The sequence below is a fragment of the Apis laboriosa genome, unplaced genomic scaffold (genome assembly GCF_014066325.1).
Source record: "Apis laboriosa isolate Shangri-la unplaced genomic scaffold, ASM1406632v1 scaffold122_cov146, whole genome shotgun sequence".
Taxonomy (NCBI): Eukaryota; Metazoa; Arthropoda; class Insecta; order Hymenoptera; family Apidae; genus Apis; species Apis laboriosa.
In genome coordinates, this window is record NW_025221084.1 from 557,977 (window position 1) to 583,582 (window position 25,606).

The following is a 25,606-nucleotide window of genomic DNA, read 5'->3' on the forward strand; positions in this document are numbered from 1 at the left end:
ATATATATATATATATATATATATATATATTATTACTATTATAAAATTAAATAAATGTAACTAAAATTATTTTTTCTATTTCATTCATATGTAAAATATGTAAAATATGTAAAATTTTACATATGTATTCATATGTAAAATTTAAATAACTTGTTACATATTGCTTGGATTTAATGAAACAAATCAAACAAAACAAATTAGATATAAATAAAACAATATAATTAAAATCTATGAAAAACAAAATTGAATTCATTATATTGTATATATTAAAATATATGATATATATTTAGAAAATATTATAAAAATATTTAAAATCTTTTCAAATAAAATAAATCAAGATTAAATTTTAGAAAAAAACAAAAATTATTTGAATTTTTTATATTTTTATAGATTTTGACGTGCGGAATCTTAAGATGATTATTTTAATTATCAGAATCTAATAGTTAAAAAATTATTTTGTATATAATGTTATTGATATTATTATTAATTAACATCGATTATTGATCATTAATTGATCCGGGCGAATTTATAATTTAAGCGAAGTTACAAGTTTTTCGAATCATTATCAACAATACACAACATTTCTAAATTCTACTTATTCAATCAGTAATCACATTTAATGATTAAACGAGATTATGAATTTTATATATTATATATTTTATGTAATATAATAATATAATTGATGTGTAACTATAAAACTGAATTTTTAAGAATTTTTTATAATATGACATATTGGATTTTTATTTAATTTGATTGGATGCGCATCGGCGCGTAAAATTCAAAGTATAGTTAAAAAATTTGGTTATCATATTTATATTCTTCATGCTATCATGGACAATAGAATATATGGACAATAGAAGCATTAATACTTGTTTTGATTTGAAATTAAATAAAAAATTCAAATTGTATTATAATCTATAATTAATTTAGATTAAGTCATAACCGATCATTTTATATAAAAAACGAAATTAAAATCTAATTTAAGAAACTGGACTAGATACGAGAAAAAAAAATAATATTATGGCTATGACATGTTGTTTATGCAAATATTTACAACAATACAGTTTTCATTGAATAAATAGCTACATATATTATAAGTATTAATTGTATTATATGGAATTCTTTGATTGAAAAATAATTTAAATTTAAATCACGTATTGATGCTTCTATTCTCCAAGGGGATTGGATAAAAATTTAATATGATATCAGGTAACTTATGAATATTCGTACTGTATGAAATTTCGTATTATAAAAATACGAAACTTTGAATGTAAATAATTTTTAAATTATTAAATTTCAATAATTAAAGTATTTTCAAATTGCATCAAAATCGATAAATACATAAAAAAAATTCTAATATCCAAAAAGTTTATAATATTTATAAAATTTAGCTTAAAACAAAAAAATGAATTCAATTCGATAAATAATTTTTTATAATGTATTTTAATATTTTAATACCGATAATTCATCAACCAATAACTATAATATATTTATTATATATTTGATTTGTTTATTTGTTTATTTCTTTAAACAAATTATAATATCTAATTTAACCAAGTTTTCTAGTCACCATGCAGAATAGCGCTTGCGCATTATACTAAATTTACAATATGTGAAATTTCTCATCTAACTTTATCCCCACAACACTCCCAGTCGGAATCCGTGGATCTATTCGGGTGACCCCCGTCTCGATTAGCGGTTTGCGCAAGCGCAACCAGCTCTTCTGGTTAGAGTGTCCATTTTGATCACATGTGAGTATCTCCAGTCTGTTCTCCCTTTTTCACGGTGAATTTAGCTGATCGACTTGTGATCACTTGAACAAGTTTGTAAAACGTGCATTGAAAAGTCTCGAGAATAAAGAACAACAATATTTAAGACCAATTTATATCCGTGATTTCTTTAATATATTCCAACAATCGGCAATTTCGACGACGAACTACATACAATCCTTTTCGCGCCATCTTCTTAAGGAAAACGGTCAAAAAACCGTAGTAAACTCGTACTCGAAGGTAATTCGACTTTCATGAGACTGTTCAATTAATTTTTCACAAAGAAGCTTTAACATTGGGAGAACTGTCAGCCGAGTTAAATCTTTGGTTAGATTATGCTTGCACAACGTGTTCAATATCTCTTTCAGTTTTGCAAAAGCTTTTCGAAATATTTTGTGTTTTAAATTTATTTTATAAATGTTTCTTGAAATTAATTATTTATTTACTTAATGTTCGAATTTTATTTCATTTTTATTTGTGATAATTTGAAAATCTTTGATTTTTTTACAATTTTAAAAACATTCTAACAATAAAACATGTTTCATAATATTTCAAATAATTTTTTGTAATATGTTATCAAATTTATTATTTATAATTTAAAATTGTATTATATATTAAATATATTATTATGATTATTTTAAAAAAGTAACAATAAAACATTCTAAGTATTAACATTTCAAAGCATATTGTGATATGTAGTTCTGTTTTCATTAGAAATTTATATTACTTTATAGTAGTTTCAATTTTCAATTTTTCGTAAAACATATTGGAATATTATATGTAGTAGATATCTTAAAAAGCTTTTAAAAAATATTTAAACTCGGATATATATTTATTTATATTTATATTTGAAATATTAATTTTAACAATTTTTATTAATATTTTGTCATAAATTAAATTTTTTCTAAATTATAAAGGTAAATTATATTTTATTCATTTTTTGACTTTTAACATTTATAAAATTTGAATGATATGTCTTTAAATAATTATAAAATTTAATAATAATAATATTAATAAATTTTTAATTCTTATTTAAAAACAAAATATTTTGATTTTTCAAGCAATTATTATCAAAAAAGTAAATTTTAATGTTAATTTTTTAATATTATATTATGAATTATAATTTTATATGTGTTATTCAAAATTAATTAATTTATTTTATAAATTAATAATAAACTTCATCTTTTTTTTTTTTATTTTTGTAAATTTTTTTATTTCATTTTGTTTTTTCACTTTGAGTAAAAAAATATTAAATTTTATATAATATATTTTATTTATAAAGTTATTATTTTATATAAATATAAAAATATTTAATAAAAAGATAATATGTTATATTATATAGTTTAGTATATATTATATATACTAAATATATTTAGTAAAAGATTGTAAATTAATGAAAAATATTACATGTGTTAGAAATAATATATTAAAATTTGAAACAATGAAATATATAAAAATATTTTCTATTGTAATTTCTCTATAAAAATTTAATTGATTTACTTTAATCTAATGGAATTTTATTAAAAAGTCATTAATTTTTGAGTCTTTTATAAATAGTTATTATATAATTAATATCTTATTTTAAAAAAATAAAAATATTTTATTTTGTAGTTTTTATATTTTATTTAATGTTTGAATATTATTAATTTATATTAACTTAATTTCAGAATAGCAGAATGGCAGATATAGAAGATACTCACTTCGAAACTGGAGACTCTGGTGCTTCTGTAACATACCCAATGCAGTGTTCTGCTCTGCGTAAAAATGGGTTTGTTATGTTGAAATCTCGACCATGTAAAATCGTAGAGATGTCAACTTCTAAAACAGGAAAACATGGCCATGCCAAAGTACATCTTGTAGGCATTGATATTTTCACTTCAAAAAAGTATGAAGATATTTGTCCATCTACGCACAACATGGATGTACCATTTGTTAAACGAGAAGATTACCAGGTACTTAAAAACAATTATATAAAATTAATTTATATTTGAATAATATTCCATATAGAATATTTTATATATTATTTATATTTTATATTCTATTTCAGTAGAAATTTTTTGAAATAATTATTTATAGAATTATTTCATTGTTTTAAATAATATAGTAACATTTTTTTAATAATATGTAATTTTGTTCGTTTATTTTTATTTTTGATTATCTGTATATACATCAATTTTTTTAACATGTAATATATTTATTTTTATTTCATAGCTAGCAGATATATCTGACGATGGCTATTTATGCCTGATGGCTGATAATGGTGAACTCCGTGAAGATTTGAAGATTCCTGATGGTGAACTGGGTGCTCAATTACGTGCTGATCATGAGGCTGGTAAAGAACTTCTTGTGAGTATTTTTATTTTGTTAAATGAATAATAGCTTTTTTTTTTTTTAATGTTTTTTGAGATAATATAACTTAAATTATATTAAAATATTATCTGAATTAAATTAAATTATTTAATCTGAATTAAAATGTAATAAACTTAAAAACTCACTATAATATAATTAGTACAGTTCAAAAATAGTTATAGAAATCTATGCAAATTTATCATAGATATGATAAAAATTAAAAAAAACATTCATTAATAAAATATATATTTACTTTTTATATTTTTCCATTTTTTTATATTACGAAGTATATTATAAATTTCAGTATATTTTGTATATATATATATAATATTTATTTTGTTTTTTAATCAAAGATTTTATTTTTTTAAATTTTTAGATTTTAGATTTTTAGATTAAATTATAGATAATATTAAATTTATGTTAATTATAATTTTATTATTTATAATTTTTAATTATAAATTTTAATTTTTTAATTGATATCAAAAACAATTTATTATTCATATTATTCATATTATTAAAAGTTTTTAAAAGAAAAAGATTTTAAAATCTTCAATTTTTTTAAACAAATAAATTTTCTTTAATAAAATATTTATTGCATATTATTATACAATTTTTATTATTTTTATTATTTTTTTATTTTTAAATGATTAATCTAAAATTATATTATAAAAGAACTATATCCAATCAAATTATGAAATCATAGTAGAATTTTATTAATTGTAAGGATCTTTCTTATTATTTTATAATAAAAATAATTTAAATATTTTATATAATAAAAAATTTTTTATAATAAAAATATTGTTTTATTTATATTTAGAAATATTATCATTATTATAATTTCTTGTAATGAATAAAAATTTATATTGATAAAAAAATGAAAAATAAAATATTAAATTTTTATCCTTTCAGTGCACTGTGCTGAAGGCATGTGGTGAAGAAGTTGTAATCGCCATTAAAACTAACACTGCCATCGATAAATAATTGTGTTCAGTCCAGACTCCACCATCACATTAAAGAAAAAACAAAACATTCAGTTAACATATTATTAAGAGAAACCTAAGATACAATACAAGATGATCAGTGGTTAATATAAGAACTATTACCAACAACAAATAGAGAGGAAAAAAGTGAGGATCACTTGAGAAAAGAATAAGAAGAGGAAAGAAATGACAAGGAAAGATAAAGAGTCAGACATACAATTTAAAAAACTGAAAGGAAGAGAAAAATGTGCGTTAGCATATATAGTTGAGTAATTAAAAAACAAGTGTGAAGGAGGAGGGGATTACAAATAATGAAATAAATATAAAAACAAAACAAAAAAAAAAAATAAAAAAATGAATAAAAAGAGAATAAACCAAGAAACAGTATCAGCTTAAACTTGAAAAATGGATGTTTTTGGCGGCTTAAAATATCGGAATTAAAAAGCAGTTTTGATAGTGAGAAATTTCGAAAAAGAACTATTTCATCTTGATTTGATTTAAAAAATTTCAACATGATTAGAATTCTATTTATATTGGAATTCCAATTATTTTTCAATAATATATAATTTTATTCAAAATATGATTTTACTGAAGATTTCAAAATTTTAATTATCTAAAAAATTTTTATTTCCTTACAATAATTTCTTTGCTCTATATATACTTCAATTGAAGTATCACATCTTCAAGTTTGATTTTTTAAATTTTTTGTTATATTTAAATTTCAATTATATTCAAATATTCAAATATAGAATTCCAATTATATTAGAACTCTATTCTTAGTATATCCCATATTTATTAGAATTCTGTTTTTTTTTTCAATTCAAGTTTGTCACTTTTTTTATTAAAATTATATGTTTTAGAAAATCCAATTTAATCTAGAATTATCTTGTTTCGGTTTTTTATATCATTATAATCTTTGTTAGAATTCTATGCCATTGACATATTGTTAAAAATATTCATGTCTGAAAATCCCTAGAAATTATTTTTTTAAAATCCTTATCTAGCAATAATCTTACAAATTTTCATTTTTTAAAATTAAATTTTCAATTCTTTAAATTTTAGGGAGATATATTTATAATCTTAATTTGATAAAAATCATTACTATAAGTATATATAAAAATATACTTTCCAAATTCATATAAAAAATTTAAATGTTTCTTATTTAAAATTTAAAATATAATTTTGCATTTTTAATTACAAGAAATTTTAATTACAAAGAATATTCAAAATTGTAAAATTTAATTTTTTTGCATAGATCTAATGAATTTTTTTTAATTTCTTATAACTGTTAAGGGTTTTATTTAATTCATATTGTAGTACCGTTTTGTATTTAACAGTTTTTAAATTTTGATATTTTGAAATTAGAATCAAACTTGATAAATATTAAACTCTTGAATTCTAACACAAAATTTTAGAATTCAATTTGAATTTCAAATTCCTTACATATAATTTAAGGATAGCTTCAAATTTGAATTTTAAAATTTTAAATTGCACTTAATTTTTGATTTCTGACTAGAAAATTTAAGTTATAATGTAACATTTGTTACATTGAATACTTGATTTCAAGATTATACCATCTATGAAAATATAAGAAAATTTAAAAAATATAAACAATGAACGATAAGAAACAACTAAGCTACTATAATCTAAGCAAACTAATAATTTAAGATTAAGACGACCTAGATAAATGAATTAATCGATAAAAGAAACTGAAATAAAACGAATCAATCGGCCTCACGGTCGTATTTCAACCATGAGAGACTGAAACCTTTTTTTTCTGCTTCTCGATATTTGGTTTAATTAATTATACACCATTGCTGGTCATTAATTTGAATTCTAACAATTTTTAAGATAAAGATAATTTTCAGGCACACAATAAATTTAAATTAGTAATTTTCTAAACAGCCATATGAAATAATATTTCGAGAATATTATTCTTAAAAATAATTTTAATATTAAAAATCTTATTTTTTAAATTATTAACTATATATATATACTTGGTAAGTAGTTATTAGTATTTATGTATCAATAAATAAAATCTAAATAATTAATAAAAATTATTTCAAGTAATATGAGTATATACTAATATCTTAAGATATAATTATCTCAGTTTAAAAATATTCTTGAAATATTATTCTTTGATTTTATTATGCACGCATTAAATTAAAGTGCAAAATGTTAAACTATAATACGATAAAATCTTAATACAAGAATATATAGATATTTTTAGAAAATAACCAGCATTGGCGTATATAGCAAACAAATACTATACATGGATACACATATACAAATACACACTGTGGTAAAGTATATGAAAATACATAAGTATATACGGAAATACACAATTATGAAATTCGAAATAAAACACAAACATAAAATATAGAAAATAAATGAATACCAGGAGCATTTGTTTATACGACGGAAATCAATGAAAGATAAATGGATAAATAAATAAGAAAAAAGCCTTGGGTGCTTTTGTGTCAACCTTCGACAATATTTTGTTCTCATAATGGTATATTATGAAAACTCTAAATCTTAATGATTTTGCTATTTTTTTATCTTGTTAATTAACTTAATATTACACTCATTTAAGTTAATTAAAAATATCAAAATTTAATTGAAATTTTTATCATTTTCCTTCACAATTTCATATTTATATTGTTTAAAAATTTTACTTTTCAAAAGTTTACTTATTGTGTTAAAAATATTAGTACAAAAATTACCAGAAATAGTAATTATAAGAATACAAATTAAATTTAATAACATTAAATAAACAATTCTATGTAATGAAGAAAATATTATGTAACATTTTTGTTCGAGTTCAATTATCTATCAAAATCAATCAATTTTCATTTTATAAAATTGAAAATTAAAAAACTAAATTTTTTAATTTAAAATAATTTGAAACTTAATGAAATTAAGTACTTAGGCAGAAAATTATTGAATAACTTATTAGAAGTTTATTCGCAAATATTCTCTTTAATATTGCTACATTTTAAAACATTAATATTCTTATATTTTGTATTTTTATTAATAATTATTAATGATTTAAAAAACATTACGAGTGCCATTATACATATATATATATATACATATATATATATATACATATATATATATATATATATATGGCTTATATTTATATGAGCATAGCATACATACCACATAATACCACATACATACATATAACACACATATACATGGAAATATATTAAAGATATGTAACACAGAAATGAAAATGTGTAGTAAATATGTAACTTTTTCTTAAAAATTTATTTGTTGTAAAAATAAGATACGTTCATACAAGTATAAAACATATTTTATACTTTATATCTACATGCATTACAAACTGTATATTAATATAGAAATGAATAATTCCTTAGAAAATGCGAAAAAAATATAAAGATTATGAAGATTTCGTATATTTGCATAGAATTATGTTTGCATCAAATTCAACTGAGTATATATAATGAAAAATTTATAAAATTAATAAAATATAAAACTATGACAATATAGAAACTTCATAACAATGCTTTATAAATTAACATTAAATATACGAATATATTCAAAATAATAATAAAGTAATACAAAAAATTGTTTAAAGAGATAATACTCAAACATTTAAATTTCTTTATAAAGATTTGAAAACAAAAATTTTAAGCATAAATATAACTTATGAATATTATTATAAATCGATTAGTTCAATGATTAAACATTAATTTAAAATGTTACATACCTTTAAATACATCTTATATATATAAAGTTTAGACACTCGTAATGTCTCTTAATATTTTATTCAAAATTTCGACATAATTAATAATTGATATTCAATTATTTATTCTTTAATTCTTCTTTAATTAATACTTCGGGAAAAATTCATCTTTACCCTTGCACCCTGCATATCACAGGAAATAATTGTCCTTTGTTATAATAATTGCAACAATTCGAATTTTAATTTCATTATTATGAAGAATATATTATTTCTTTGTTTTTTCTTTTTTTTTATTGACACTCTTCACAATTGAAAGAAAGCTGATCTTCTTCATAAGATCAATTATTTGCATTTCTCCTTTGCAAAGCTGCCGCGAGATCCTGCCTGAGAGCAGCTTGTTGTCTTTGATCAGCTAATGATTGAACAGATCTTAAACCATTTACAATATCTTTTGTTTTCCCGAAATAGATTTCGTTTAGCGTATTTCGGATTTTATTTTCCATATCTTCAACCATACGACCAATATTAGCAATATGCGGAGAATTTTCACTTATTTGAGCATCTTGTTCAACCTAAAGAAAATTTAATTGCATTTAGATAATAATTTAATCTTGAATTAATTTTAATAATAACACAGGCATGCATATGCATGCACACAGTATCCTATAAATATGGGAACATCCATTAACTGATTCCCGAGATAATTTCAAGCAATTTTTCTTTTGTAAAAACTTTATGGCTTTATTAATAAATTGTTAACAAAAAATATTGGCCAATTATAGAATGCATAGCCTAATCAAATTGCGATAGTAGCGTTGGCTACATGCCGTCGATTGAATACGAACAAGTTTAAGCAACATATGTCGAAAAAAGTGTGTTAGAATAATACATTTTTTTATCAATAAAAAATTATATCAAATATTATATCGTGAACAATGAATAAATTAGTTTATTATAATAAACTTAATAAATATTAGTTTATAATATTTTTTGTTAATAATTCATTAACAAAGTATTAACAAAAATTTTTTATAAAATGTTGCTTGAAATTACTTTAGAAATCTCTAATTAACGAATATTCCTATATTTTTGGAATATATTAATTGGATATTATATAAAATGTTTTGCAACATATAATATTATTAAACAGGATATAACTATTTATTATAAAAAAAAAAATAAAATAAAATTTTTTAAAAGTTTCATTTTTGAGAAAATAGAAAATATCTTAAAGTATACATAAGATTTCTTAAAATAAATAAAAAAATAAATTTAAAATAAATATTTTAAAATAAGGTTTTGTTTTGAAAATGTTTCAAATATGCATGTATATTTAATTTTTATTTACATAAAGTAAATCCTAATAATGTTTAATTTCTTTTTGTTTATACTTATATTTATAATATGATTTACATTTTAATTTACTTTTTAATTTTTGATTTCTTATCAATACAAATAAATAAATTTTCCTAAAAGCAAGACAGTTTCAATAATTTATTTTGTTTTACATATTTATTAAAAAAATTAAGGAAAAGCATGTTTTAAGAATTCTTTTAGCTCAAAATTTAATGAAAATATTCAAACATTTTATATTAAGTTCTAATTGAAATTTATTTTTTCTGTATGAATATTCTGCAATCTTAAATTTAAAGATACATATTAATTAGCCTCTACAATAAATCTTTTTAATCATATATTAATATATATATATATCAGAATAAATAGTAAATAGATAAATAACTTATAAAATTATATATATTATTAGTATTGTACATACTATTAAATCATGTATGCAAATTAAGTATAATTTTTTAGCATCTCATTAAATTCATTTAATTTGTAAAAAATATGAATTGTCTTGCATGGAATCCAAGAATCTAGTTATTTTATAAAATTTCTTATACAAATATATAAACATCATAATTTATATATTTATCACAAAATTATTTACTTCTTTAATAGAAAATAATATTCAGATATAATTTTATCAAATTATTTATCTAACAAAACATTCTGTATAAATATTAATTATAATTAATATTATAAAAAATATTCACAAACCTGTCTAGTAAGACTTCCACCAAGATTCATTGTTCCAGATCCATGTTTATTAGTTTGTAACCAAAGCATTGCAGTAGAAGTTAATTTGTAATGTGCAATTCTTCCACTAGATTTTTCTTGAACTTCCACTACATGAATTGAATCCCAACAACCTTTAATTTTCTTTGAACCATCGCCTGCTTTTTTAATCAATATTACTGCTGCAAAACCATGATCTAAATCCCAGAGATAAACAGAAGAAACTCCACCTTCAAAATAGAGCTCTCTATATTGATCAAATGCGTGATTTGCATCTATCTCTAATTTTCTAAGTCTTTCAGAAGGCATTGAGCCATCTTCTAAAGGAGGATCATATGTATTACTCCAAGGGGATCTAGAAAATAATTTTATAATAAATATTATATTTACAATATTTTAAAATTAATAAGATATAATAAAATAAATATAATAAAGAAAAAATATAATAATATTGCTAAAAAAGAAAACATTTTTTTATAATTACCTATAAGAATCTCCATCTCTATTATAGTCACAAAGTAAATAATCTTTTCCAGATTCTTTATCTTTTGCAATTTTTAAAGGTTGATCAACAGAAGATAAAAGATCTTCACAAAGAGATGGCACTAGATCTATTAAATCACTTAAATTCTTTTCAATTTGCTGGGGTGGTAATCTTCTCATTAAATCCAATGCACAATCCATTTGCTGCTCCGTCTCCAAAATTAAAAATTAATTCAATTTAATTTTTTATTTATTATTAATTAGAATATTATATTTTAATTATTTTTTATATCAGTTATATATTGAATCAAAATAATTTTATATCCATAATAAAATTAACGAATCAGATCATAAAATGTAATTGATTTCATTTTTAAAATTTTATAGTTTTAATTCGATATAAATAAAAGAGCGATAGATTATAAACTTTTATTATTATAAAATTAATTATACAATTAATTTTCAATAAAAAACAAAAAGATATATTATAAATTATTAATTTTAATTCATCAATATGAACAGATTATACATAAAATATTTATATATAAAAAATTATTAGTATTAAAAATTATAAGGATTTATATATAAATGAATTTATATTTTCAATTTTTTAAAAATTCGGAAAATTAAAATTTCCATATATGTCAATGAATAGCGCCATTTTGACATTTATTTCATTTGAGGTTAGATATAAATTTTTCTTAAAATATTATTATGAAAATAAACATTTTTAATAAACTTTTTCAAAAACTAATTTAAAATAATAAATTATATTTATATATAATCTAAATTTTATTATATTAAATATTATTTAAAAATTTTAATATTAATTTTGATTTTCATCAATAAAAAAGAATAATATTAGTTATTGGTAAAAAAATATTTAACTTACCATTTTAAATAATTAAAAGATTTTATGAAAATCAATCAGAGCATTAATCAATAAAAATTATAAAATCAATGAAAAATTTATCGGAAATGTTTATTCTCTGACCTGCATTCAGTCACCGAAAACGAATATTCAAGGGGCGTGTCAAGATGACTGCTGATTGGCCCATAAGTAATACAATTCTATCAACTTAACATGAATGAAAATTATCATATATATTATATAATAAGAGAAAAATTTAAAAATTCTTAATAGAATAATAAATATTTTAATTAATTATTGAAATAAATTAATTAAATGAAAATTAATAAGTTTATTATATATAATATATTTAATTGTTAAGTGTATAAACAATTGCTATTTATAAAAGGTTTCAATTAAATTTATCATTCGAAATATTTATTGATTAAATATTTATAAAAATAGCATAATTTTGTAAAAATCAATATATTTTAACAATATTTTTATTCTGTTCAAGAATATTAATGAGATAATAAGTTTGATAGTAAATAATTCAGTTACAAGATGACATTAAATTGATACCAAATAGACATTAAATTTTTTACAAGAAATAGGAAATCGTTTCCACTTATGTCGAAACGATTAATTTAAACGATAAATATTTATAAATATGGGCTATGTATGAGAATATACGAATCAAATTGAAGCAAAAATAATGGAGAAATATGATATTATTTATAAATAAAAGATATGATAAGCATGCTACTTCTTCATTCATCGATACGATGCTATATGATATTTGTAAATTTTAAAATTTTAGTCAATATATGTTTCCTATTTTTATTTTGATTATATTCGGTCTATCAAAAATAATTAATTAAATTCGCATTCTTTTTAAAATTTTTTATTAAATATATTCAATGTCGTGTAAGCTTAGAATATATATATATATATATATATATATAAGTCAAGCTATATATCTCAAAGAAAATGAGTTGAATATTATTTTTTTTTTTCGTAATATAATATTTATATTTATATATCTCATATTCAATATACTTTCTATGATATATATTGGATTTGTTCATACTCGGTTGCATGTAGTCAACGCCACAGTTGAGATTTGATTAGATTACGCTCTCCATGATTGGCCAGTGTTTTTGTTAATAATTCGTTAATAAACACATAACGAAAGTTTTTACAAAGATAAAATATTTGAAATTATTTGAGAAATCTTCAGTTTATAGATATTTTAGCATAATTAATTTTAGTAATTATTTTATAATTAATTTAGCATAATAAGATTTTTGGCATAATACTCTGTATATAAGAACGATGCTTTAAATTTAAGTAAGGAGAAAATATAATTGGACAAAAGATAATTCAAAATAATGAATACTGCATCAGATATGTAATACAAAAATGAGGTTATATATTTTTCTAGGAATAATTTTTGAATAATTACTAATAATGATACAAACATGTATGAAAAATTGCAAAAAAATATAGTATGAATTTTATTGAAAAATCTTTAAATTTTTATTCATTAAAAGTATATAATTATATTATAAATATGTATAAATACATTTCATGATATTTTATTTCATCCTCAAATCTAAGAAATGAACTTATCAAAACTATTTTATTTTAATCAATAATTATAATAATAATATAATAATATAAATAAATTTTGTAAACTATATATTGTTATTATTTTATTTAAATTTAAATTTAAATAAGATATAAATACAGATTAAATATTATTAATATTTCAATTTTTTCGAAATTATAATTTTTAAAATACGTTATAATAAGCGTATTTAAAATTTTAAAAATAAAATTTTTAGTCTGCTATGTTTCATTTATTTAAAAAATTTTCACTTAATCATTTCTTATTATATATGATATAAATTTGTCGGAACTACTCATTATCTTGTCAGAACTATAATTTCTTTTTTATAATTCGATATTGATATAAATACACAATCAATTCTTTTTAGAACCATCATATATATAAAATTATATAAAATTATATATAAAATATATAAAATTCAATTTCCTCATAATGTAATGTTAATAGTTATTGTATCATAATGTAATGTGAAAAATTTAAAAATTAATAATTCAATATTGACTTATGAAAAATATATAAATAGTATTTTAAATACCTTAATATTAGCTATAAGAATATGCAATAATATGAATTTTATGTAAAAAATTTATTGTGACCTTCATACAGTTCTTTCCATTATCTCAAACAATTATCATCATATATTATTATCATATCCAAGATATATAATGTTCATTTGAAATACTTTTTCATATTTTTAAGATTTAGAAATAATCATGAATAAATACTAAAACGAACATACTGTATGTAACACATTTATAAATAAATATAATACTTATATTTTAATTTTATTGATCTAAACACTTGCAATTTTCACATTCTATGTTTATTTTATATATCATTGTTTGTAACAAAATGTTCATATAAATATATAAAATATATAAAATAATATAAAATATATAAATATATAAAATTAATATAAATATAAATATTTTGAAATATAATAACTACTGCAATATATATATTGGTTTTTATAATTTTCTTTTGAGGAAATAATGTTCTATGATTATTTTTATTTCCATTACTTTTCTTTGCTAGATTTTCAAAATCTTTGATATAAATCATCTTTAACCAACATCTTTTTTAATTTAAATCATATTATCATATATTATTTTTTTTTCAAACTTTTTTTTTTATTTTTTTCGACGGATTCTTATGTATTTTTCTCCAAATGCTCTAAAATATTACTAAGTACCAGATTTGATTATCAAGTTGTTAATGAATTGAAAAAAATATATAAAAAATATATCAAAGTTTATATTATACAATCTTTGTGTCAATTCTAATTTTAGTTAAAAACATGTTAAACTTTGATAGAAATATATATCAAGTTATATATTTTCCAGTTTTAAATGTTGTTTCAAGTTTCAGATTCATATTTTTTATAATTCTAAACATTATTATTATATAATGTTAGAAATATATAACAATACAATATATTTTATATAATGTATATATTTATATAATAACAACATAATATATTTATATAATAATTTATGCATAGTTATAATATTCATAATAAAGAAAGTAAAAAATAAAGCTTGCAAGTACATATATTTCCTTTTATATGCAAAAATATGCAAAAATAATATGTAAAAATAGATTTCAAATAAGAAAAATGCACAAAATAAAAAAAAAAATTAAATTAACTAATTAGTAGTAGTGCTAAATTTTAATGTTAATTATAATTTAATTATCTTATACATGTATATTGATAATATCATATTAAAATTGAAAAAATAAATAATTGTAAATAATATTATGTTTATTCTTAAAAATATTTTTGAATTAAAATATTCAAAAAACTAATTTAAATTTTGCAGAATTTACTATAGTTTTGTAACCAATTTAAATGATTATTTGTAATATTCATTTATGGTTTAGAAAAGAGAAAAATATCACATTTGTTCAATATTGGTTTTCTAATAGAAAGTGATTAAAATCATCTATATATATATATATATATATATATATATATATATATATATCTATATATATATATATTATCTCAATATTATTATATATATAATAACATATAATAATAATAATAATAATATAAGATAATATATATTATTTCAGTAATTGCAATCTAAATTTGTGTACTTACAATATAATAGCAATATACTTGCATGTTTTTTATTTGCAATCAGTACAAATAAAATAATTTATATTATTCTTTTCATAATTTATATTATTCTTTTCTTTTTTTTCATAGTTTTGTAGTATTTTAAGAATTTATGAAACACTATTGTTTAAAATATTTTGAAATTTAATATTTTTTTATATTGTTATTTGTATTTTTTATGTGTATATTATATACTTGGTATATAATATAATGATGATCAAAATACTTAATATTAAATTTATTTTTATTTAGTCAAAATCAAAAATAATAACTTATTTTCAAAAATAAACATTTCATAAAATTTTATTACAGAAGTATCTGAACACTGTTGCCAAATTTATTTTCATTATGATTTGTATCCTAACTAAGCTGCATATTTATATTTTTAAAGAGTGTTTGAAGTTTAGCAAATTTTTATTTAAAAAAGTATATATACGTATATTTTATATATATATATATATAAAATATGTATTATATATTCATATCGTTTTTATAAATTATAATATTATAGATATAACTTCATTCACTTTTTAGCTATTGCGAGATAAAGAACATTAAGTCTGAATGAAATAGAGAGACATGTATATTATTTTTTTTATCATTATATAATGCATATAATTCAAATTTATTATATTCAAATGATTCAAATATGGAATTTGATATTATTTTTATTAAATCTTATAAATTTGAATATGATAATCTAATAATTATAAAATAAAGAATATAAAAGTTTTATTTTTCTAATTTTTCATATATTACTATCTTATTATTAGATATTATTGATGATAAGGAAAAAATAACATGAATATTTCTTTCGTTGAACCAATTCCAGGAAATGGTGGGGATAACATTACTTTTGTTAACGAGGATTCCTCGTAGAGAAAAGAAATATGTTTGTTAATAAGACAATATTGTAATTCTCTATATCAATAATATAATTTCGCATAAATATTAATGATGTTATTAATAAATTCAATAATTAAAAATTGATATTCTTCCGATCAATTACTTTTCGCTACGTTTTCACTTCGTGACTGCACAAATATATTATATCTACCTGGATTTTTACGAATAAGATTTTAAAAATGATTTAAGTTGGGTGAGTTGAATTATAGAAATCTGTTAAGTAATTTAAATATTTTTTTCTAAAATTAATTAAAATTATAATTTTATTTTATAAATTATATATTATAAATTTTTGTAGAAGATTTTCATTGTACTTTTTATTGAATAAATATTTTTTTTATCTTCAATAATATTAAATTATGCAATTGTATAGTATCCAAATTAAAATAATTTCCTAATTTCTTAAAATAATTTTATTTTGTAAAAATGTTTATATTATAAACAATTAATTAAATAAAAATTTTAATTACTATTTAATTTAAAAATAATTTGTTTTAAATAAATTGATTTTATTAAATATATTCTATTAAATAAATATATATGATTAAACTCTTTAATGTTTATAAGATTTAAAATAGTTTTTTTTTTAAAGATTATTGTATATAAAATAAAACTTTAAATTTCTGTATTTCTTTTTTCAATCTAAGTATATATGTATAGTAAGAATTAAAGAATAATTAAAAATTAAAAAATTGAAATAATAATTTATTAATCACAATTGAATTATTATTAATATTTAAGTTTATATTATATAAGTTTACATACATTATTAATTCTTTTATTACAGATTTTAGAATTTGATATTTATGAGAAATATTTATGTATGTATGCTTTATTCTTAAAATTAAATTTATATCCAAAAAATTGTGGAAGATGGGATTATTATCAGTGTTGAAGCAGTCCACTGTGATTCATCTGATATTTGCTATAACATTTTTTACTACGGGTTTGATAACCAATTTCTTCCAGTGTTTTTTGTACTTTGGTCTCAGACCTTTTTCCAGATATTGTTATCGCAAGATTAATTATTATCTTTGCTATTCTTTTTATACTCGTAAGTTTGTTATTTTGTTTGTTATTTTGAGATTCTATTCTTATTTTAAATTTTTTGATTTTTATTTTAACTTAATTATATTTAATATATAATATAATAATTTAATATATAATTCTTTAAAACTATTTTTTTTTAAATTTTTGATATTTTAATTATTAAAATATCTTAATTATTAAAAAAATTAAGAAAAAGAATTTTTCTAATATTACATTAAATTTAGTATTAAATTGGTATTAAATTTTCAGAGTTGGTTTTTTTGATAGAATGGTGGTCTGGATCAGATTTTATATTGTATATGGATAGAAATGATCTTGAAAAACATTTTGGAGAAGAACATGGATATATATTAATGAATCATAGTTATGAAATAGATTGGCTTATTGGTTGGGTTCTGTGTGAACGTAAAGGAATACTTGGTGTTAGTTACAGATATATGAATCATAAATAATTCTGTATAAAAAATAAATAAAAAGATAAGTTATAATTATATTTTATTATTATGAAATTTTATATATTTCAGAATTGCAAAGCATATGTAAAAAAATCATTACAATATATTCCAACATTAGGTTGGGGATGGAAATTTTCTGAGTATATTTTCTTGGAAAGAAATTGGGAGAAAGATAAAGAAATAATTCGTTCTCAAATTCGTGAATTTGGAAATTATCCAGATAATATATCGGTAATTAAAATTTTTTATTTAATATCTAATTTAATTATTATTTAATTGTGACATTTTTATTATAATTTTTAGTATAATATATTTGTAACTCATAATTTTTGGAGCTTTTGGTTTTATATAAATTAATTTAAAATTTTGAAATAATTTGAAATAATCTCCATAGTTACTTTTATGTCCTGAGGGAACACGAATTACACCACAAAAATTAGAAGCCAGTCAAAAGTTTGCCCAAAAAGAAGGTCTTCCAATATTAAAATATCATTTAACACCTCGAACAAAAGGTTTTACAGCAAGCATACCATATATGCGGGATAAAATACCTGCAATTTATAACATGCAAGTGCAATTCAAATCAAATGATTCTGTGAAACCAACAATAACAAATTTGCTATTAGGAAAACGGATTTTAGGGCACATATATATGCAGAGAATTCCTATGAAAGAAATACCAGAAGATCAAGAAGCTGCTGCAGAATGGTTACATAAACTTTATGAGAAAAAAGTATGATTTTATTTAAAATTAATAAAATTAGTTATAAAATTTATCTTATTTTCTTTTAGGATCGTATGGCAGAAAGTTTCGAAAAAACAGGTGATTTTTTTGCAACTAGTGGAGTAGTCAAAGTAGATAAAATTACATTAAAGAGAAGATATTATTCACTCATTAATACAATTTGCTGGACAGTGATAGTAGTAGTACCAATGATTTATTATTTGATTAATCTTTTCCTATCTGGCTCGACTATTTATTTTTCGATTGGAATTGCTACTATTCTTTTATGTAAGTATTTTAATGATATAGTTTTATGTAATTATTCCTATTGTTAACATTAATATTTAACTTCAAATTTTTTCAGTTTATATACTTATGCAAAAAACGATAGGAATATCCAAAATAAGTAGTAGTTCATCATATGGAACTGGTGATAAAAAATTGAAGTAAGAAAAGAGCAAAAAATTATATTACTTTCTTTTCTAAGCGAAAAGATAGAAAGCATGCGCGCGCGCGAGAGAGAGAGAGAGAAAGGGAGCGAAAAACGAAACATTATTGAAACATATATATTAAATAAAATGAGAATTTGCAGTTTATTTTTATTTGTGTGATTTATTCTACTTATATTATATTACAAATTATAATATAAAAAAATGTTTGTAATACTTGCAAGAAGATATATAGAAAAAAAACTGTATATATATATATATATTATAAACATATAAACATTTTTAAAATATATTATAATTTTTAATTATATTAATTAATTAACTTATTGAATTAATTAACTAATTTTAATTAGTATTTTAGGAATATATACGTATGTAATATTAGGTAAAAGCTTTAATGATTAAATATCAAACAATTTGTTGAATATATATATATATATATATATATTCAGTTTTTCTATATGAATTGTTAGTTACTTAATATATATAATATAGCATATAATTTTTGTTTTATATCTGTGTGTGTGTGTGCGCGCGCGCACGTCTTTCTCTTTTCCCTCCTTTCAAAGAAGATAGTTATTTTAAGTTTTCATTTGCTATTATATATTTAATACTTCCTGTGCCGGATTGATTTTTGTTTTTTTGTTCCAATTAGATCATATATATGTAGATCATATATATACCTCTTACATTATCATGAATAATAGATTTCTTTACATATATAAGATTTATATTAAGAATTATATTTATAATATTGCAAAAATCATAATTATTGAAAAAAAGATAATATTTAAAATGCAAAAAAAAAAAGAATATATATGATTTTGCAATAAATTTTTTTCAAAAATTTAATGGTTTAAATGAAAAATTCAATATGGAGTATATATTAATTCAAAAATATTTAAATATTTTAAGAAAAAAATTTTTATTATAATAATTATAAAATATTTTTATAATTATTTTTTTACTCTTTTACTTTCTTTTTTTAATGTTATAAAAATTTAATTTCTAAGAATTAAATAAAATTTATTCATTATTTTATGTAAAAATTTAAGATAATATAAAATAGATATAAAATATATAAAAAAAGATATAATATAAAAAAGTTTCAATTAATAAAAAAAATTAATTGAAGATATTATATTATTGAAATATAAAAATAATTGTTTTAAAAAAATAATTTTTTATTAGTGTAAGTCAATATATAATATTTCGAAAGAAATTAAATTTCTAAAAATATAATTTTAAAGCTTTGTTTTAAATAACGTATTTTTTATACAAATAATTCCACCATGCACAAATATTAAAAATAATCAAGTTTATTAATTCTCACAAGACGGAAGACATATATACATAGCGGACACTTTTATTCATAACAAATTTTTATCGTTTGGGTTGAAAATAAATTTTTATATAAAATATTATTCATACATATTGATCCTTGCTCTAAAAATAGCTGCGATCATAACATTGTAGTGACATCAAAAAATATTATCTTTGTTGAAATATGATTGCAAATTATGTTTAATTCTAATTATGAAAAAATTTTTCATAATTTCTTCTCTTATCTTTTTATAAAATATTAAATAATAATAAATAGTCATTACTTCAATTTCGCAAGATCTAATGTTTGCTAACGAAAAGTTAAAAATTCAAAACATTTTATTTTAATTCTTTTAAATTCTCTTTAAATTCAAATTTTTTTGAAAATGGATATATATATACATATGTTATGAGTGTTTTATGTGTGTGTGTATATAAAAGTTAATATATAAAATTATTCGAATTCTATCACATTCCGATCTTTTATTTAATATCACTTATTATTTATATGTTACATCATATATTATTGAAGAATTTATTTCACATGTTTCAAATATTGTTTTTGTTACCATTGTTGTTACCATGTAAATTTATTTCATTCTTTTTTTTTTCTATAATAATATTGTATAAAATTGATATTTTTTTCTTTATTTATAATAGAAAATTGTTTTAATTTCAAATTTATTGATTTAAAATTTATTAATAACAAATCTATTAATATCAGTTTCAATAAATTTTTTTTTATATTCTATTTTATTTATTTCTATAATTAAATTAAATATTTGGAAAAATTAATTATATAATATATAGATTAAAATCAATTATTTTAAAAAGTATTGAAGTTAATACATTTATTATATTATATTACATTTATATAAATGTTTATAACATATTTAATATATTTGAAAAAAGAGAAATAGTATTTAGTTTTATTATAAAACAAGTTTTAATTTTAAGATTAAATTCATATATCGTCTTATATATAGGGTACAATCACATATCAAGTTGACAGAAGATTGATTTTTATGAAAAAATAGCAACAAATATAGAATAAAATTATGTACAAAAACAGATATAAATACCGTTTTCGACAATATTGTTAATAATAAAATATTTCTAATAAAATACTATTCCAATTTCAATTGCATTTGAGAATCTCTGGATTGTATGATGTAAGTATTACATAAGATAGACATTGTACTTCGTACGGAAAGTCGTATTTTAATCGTAATGTCATGTGTATATAATGGATATGTATGCATGACTAAGTTTTAGGTGAAAAAATTTTATTTTTTTACAAGGAAAAACTAGTATATGTTATAAAAATTTTTTCAATGGAACTAGTTTCGTTTAATTGGATCGGATATAATAAATTTCGAGATTTGACTGTCATGTATAAAAATATATGTACACACACACACACACACACACACGCACGCGCGCGCGCGCACACACACACACACACACATGTGGATAAATATATTTTTTTAATAGTCTTCTTGATATTAATGTATTTAAATTTATCTTTAACTTTGATTTTTGTTTTTCTTGTGTAGTTGTTGTTATTGTTAAATAAATGGTTTAATCTATAAATTGTTTTTTTTAATTTATGCAATATTCAATTTTTAGTTTCTATTATACATAAAGTTATAGAGGAAAAATTTTTCAATTGTTCAATTCTTTTTAATCTTATTATTTATTGATTTTATTAATTTTTATTAAAAGCCAATTATTTTATTTACATTATAAAATATATAAAATTTAAAATCTTGAAGTATATAATTGAAAAGAATGATTTCTTAATTTTTTCTTTTTTGTATATTACTTTCATGATGTATTTCAGTATATCCTTTAAAAGGTGTAGCTAAATATCGAATTTTCTTTAATTTTCCTTTTGCATCATAATAACCATATTGTCCTTTTATTGTACCATTACGATATTTTTCTTCCAATCTATATTGTCTATTGTTTCTGAAAGAAATACATAATATATATATAATATAATATGTATATAATATAATATATTTTTAATTAAATATATCTAAGCAAAATTTTTATAATTTTATCTATATTTACACATGTATATATTCGCACTCATATATATGTGCACATATACAAAATGCATTATTTGTAATAAATAAATTAATTTTTACAAATAATAATTAGAAATTTATTAAATGATAATTATCATGTATAATCATGATTATAATCATTTATATTATATATTAGTCATATAATTAAAATAAATCAATTTTATTAATTTAATTGTATTATGAATAAAATTCAATTAAAATTCGAATTACAAACCCATATCCAGTATCAAATCCAAAAATATATGTTTGTGGTCCATCATAGCCTTCTATTTGAAATTGTATTCGATCTCTATGTTCTAAAAACTTCCAAGGATCAATATTTTCTTCTTTTTTTATTTTTATATTATTTATTGTAGTTTTGTTATATTTATTTATTGTAGTTTTAACATCTTTATTTTTTTGTAATAATTGTTCATTATTTTTTTTTAGTATTGGTTTTATTTCGCCATTTAACAATAATTGTTGATTTTCTTTGTAAAATTGCTGATCATTAGCCCATGAAACATTGGTCACGATTGTGCTCATTAACAGCTAAATATATTTATAAAAAATATATTTTTATAAAAATATTACGTAGTTATTTTTCTTAAATAATATAATATTAATTATTAATTTTTTAATTTATTACACATGCTTTATTTATTATTCATGTTTCTTTAGTTTGATTTTTAACTAAAAAAACAGAAATTTGAACTATGAATTAATTTTTGTTTGTTTTAAAATAAATTTTAAATGTTTTTGTGATTCATTATTCTTTTTTATTGAATTATAGTTTAATTATTATTATATAATAAATTTCAATAAATATATATAAGTTGAACAAAATTTATTTTATTGTTATAGTATAACAATATTTTAATTTAATTATTATAGTAATAAATATAATAAATAATAATAAAAATAATAACATAAATTTTTAAAGAAAATCATAAGGTTTTATTTCAAAATTTAAAAAATTTACAATCTAAAAAGAAAATTTAAATTTATAATTAATAATTTGATTTATTCATTGATTATATAAATAATAAGTTTTTCCATTTTTTTCTGAATAAATTATAAATGAAAACAAGAAAAAAATATTATAAAATAGTGTTTTATAAAATTATAAATAAATATTGAATATAAGACAAAATATTCATTTAATAATGGATTTTGCATCACAGAATAAAAGATTAGTATTTACATTATTTTTATTTATATATTTTTTTTTGTTTTAAAATAATTTATTGATGATATGATGATAATTTATAATTTATTATAAATGATAATAATAATTTAATAAGTTTAGTTATTATATTAATAACAATATAAAATAACATATTAAAATTCTCGAGATGTTTTAAAAAAAAGAATTATCATCACAATAAGTTATTTTAAAGTAAATTATTATATTTTATGTTATATAAGTTATCATATAAGTTTTTTTTATTTTTTCTTTTATTTTATATATATATATGTATATTTATATATAACATATTTTATTTAATTTAATATAGTTACAAAACGAATACTAATTAGTTCGCAAAAAATGTTATAAAAATTATATTTTGTTTTTTATATTTATAAAAATAGAAATTTTATACATATTTTGTATGAGTATTTTAAATTTTCAGTATGCGATACACTATATTTATATTTTTTTTTTATTTTACATAGTTTTTTTTTGCACTTTTTTTTACCATTTAAAAAAATATAAAAAGAGATAAAACTTTTTAATAAATTATTTATAACAAAATTTTATATAACATTTTTTTTTATTATTTTTTATTATTTTTATATTATAAATTTATATTATATTCTTATAATTTATTTATATAAAAAAATTTTAAAAATCAATCCTTCATTAAAATTAAATTATTTAAAGATTATTTGTAATTTTTATAGAAATAATGGAAATAAATTTTTACTCACAAGTAACTTAAAGCGCATTTTGTGTTTCTGATGATAGAAGAATAACAATTCTCTGTTAAAATTATCAGTAATTTTTCTTGTTTTCTGGATCACTTTCATATTTCCTTTCTCTTCTATTATTCTCCCCTCCAACTTTCTTTTAAGATTTTTGTACTATTGTATCTTTTAAATAGCAGTAAATTATATGAACTTTCTTTCTTTTCTATCTATATTTTATTTATTGAAATTAATCTTATTATCCGATTAAATAAATTTTTGTTATTTAAATTTATTTATCTGAATCGATTTATCCAGTTCTTATTATTTGAACGAAAAATATGTTTGTATTATAATTACAATGATAAACAAGAACAAAAAATCAATTTGTGCTTATTATGATTTTTTAATAATAAATATATTATATATATGAACTTCAATTATTATTATATTATTTTATTTTATTAGATTATTTTAATATTTATTCTCCATATTCAACTTCAATATTAATCAATATAAACAACTTTTTCGTATATATAATCATTACTTTGTCTTTTTAATTAGAGATATTTATAAGTTATATTTATAATTAATATTTATTATAATAGATATTTATAAAAAATTATTAGTAATACTATATTGAATTTTTTTCTTGGATTATTTAAATTATTCTGTAGATTTTTAAATAAAAAAATATATATTTTATTTGAAATTTTATTTTAATCAAATTTTTACAATGTTT

At 18.6% G+C, this 25,606-nt stretch overlaps 4 protein-coding genes across 5 annotated transcripts; 2 read left to right on the top strand and 2 right to left on the bottom strand.

The window, feature by feature from the left end:
• The first annotated feature begins 1,692 nt into the window (after positions 1–1,692).
• LOC122720223 (eukaryotic translation initiation factor 5A) lies at positions 1,693–5,575 on the top strand. 2 transcript variants are annotated; one of them, XM_043946782.1, is made up of 4 exons: positions 1,693–1,751; positions 3,437–3,721; positions 3,981–4,115; positions 5,028–5,575. In XM_043946782.1, exons 2-4 carry the CDS (start codon positions 3,446–3,448, stop codon positions 5,097–5,099), a joined length of 483 nt encoding a protein of 160 aa, XP_043802717.1. In that variant the 5' UTR covers positions 1,693–1,751; positions 3,437–3,445; the 3' UTR covers positions 5,100–5,575. The 2 variants fall into 2 exon arrangements, with proteins under 2 accessions (XP_043802717.1, XP_043802715.1); XM_043946780.1 differs by lacking the exon at positions 1,693–1,751 and adding an exon at positions 1,758–2,009.
• A 3,264-nt stretch (positions 5,576–8,839) lies between these two features.
• On the bottom strand, positions 8,840–12,400 carry LOC122720226 (F-actin-capping protein subunit beta). Its single transcript, XM_043946787.1, has 4 exons — positions 12,265–12,400; positions 11,374–11,585; positions 10,872–11,244; positions 8,840–9,382 (listed from the first exon to the last, which is right to left on the bottom strand). The coding sequence occupies exons 1-4, from the start codon at positions 12,265–12,267 to the stop codon at positions 9,149–9,151; spliced, it is 822 nt and encodes a 273-aa protein (XP_043802722.1). The 5' UTR covers positions 12,268–12,400; the 3' UTR covers positions 8,840–9,148.
• Positions 12,401–16,846: 4,446 nt separating this feature from the next.
• On the top strand, positions 16,847–19,743 carry LOC122720237 (1-acyl-sn-glycerol-3-phosphate acyltransferase gamma-like). Its single transcript, XM_043946800.1, has 7 exons — positions 16,847–17,076; positions 17,671–17,937; positions 18,183–18,355; positions 18,458–18,619; positions 18,783–19,121; positions 19,181–19,400; positions 19,477–19,743. Exons 2-7 carry the CDS (start codon positions 17,703–17,705, stop codon positions 19,560–19,562), a joined length of 1,215 nt encoding a protein of 404 aa, XP_043802735.1. The 5' UTR covers positions 16,847–17,076; positions 17,671–17,702; the 3' UTR covers positions 19,563–19,743.
• A 2,940-nt stretch (positions 19,744–22,683) lies between these two features.
• On the bottom strand, positions 22,684–25,006 carry LOC122720276. The gene is made up of 3 exons (XM_043946862.1): positions 24,889–25,006; positions 23,192–23,508; positions 22,684–22,855 (listed from the first exon to the last, which is right to left on the bottom strand). Exons 1-3 carry the CDS (start codon positions 24,985–24,987, stop codon positions 22,684–22,686), a joined length of 588 nt encoding a protein of 195 aa, XP_043802797.1. The 5' UTR covers positions 24,988–25,006.
• Positions 25,007–25,606: the final 600 nt, after the last annotated feature.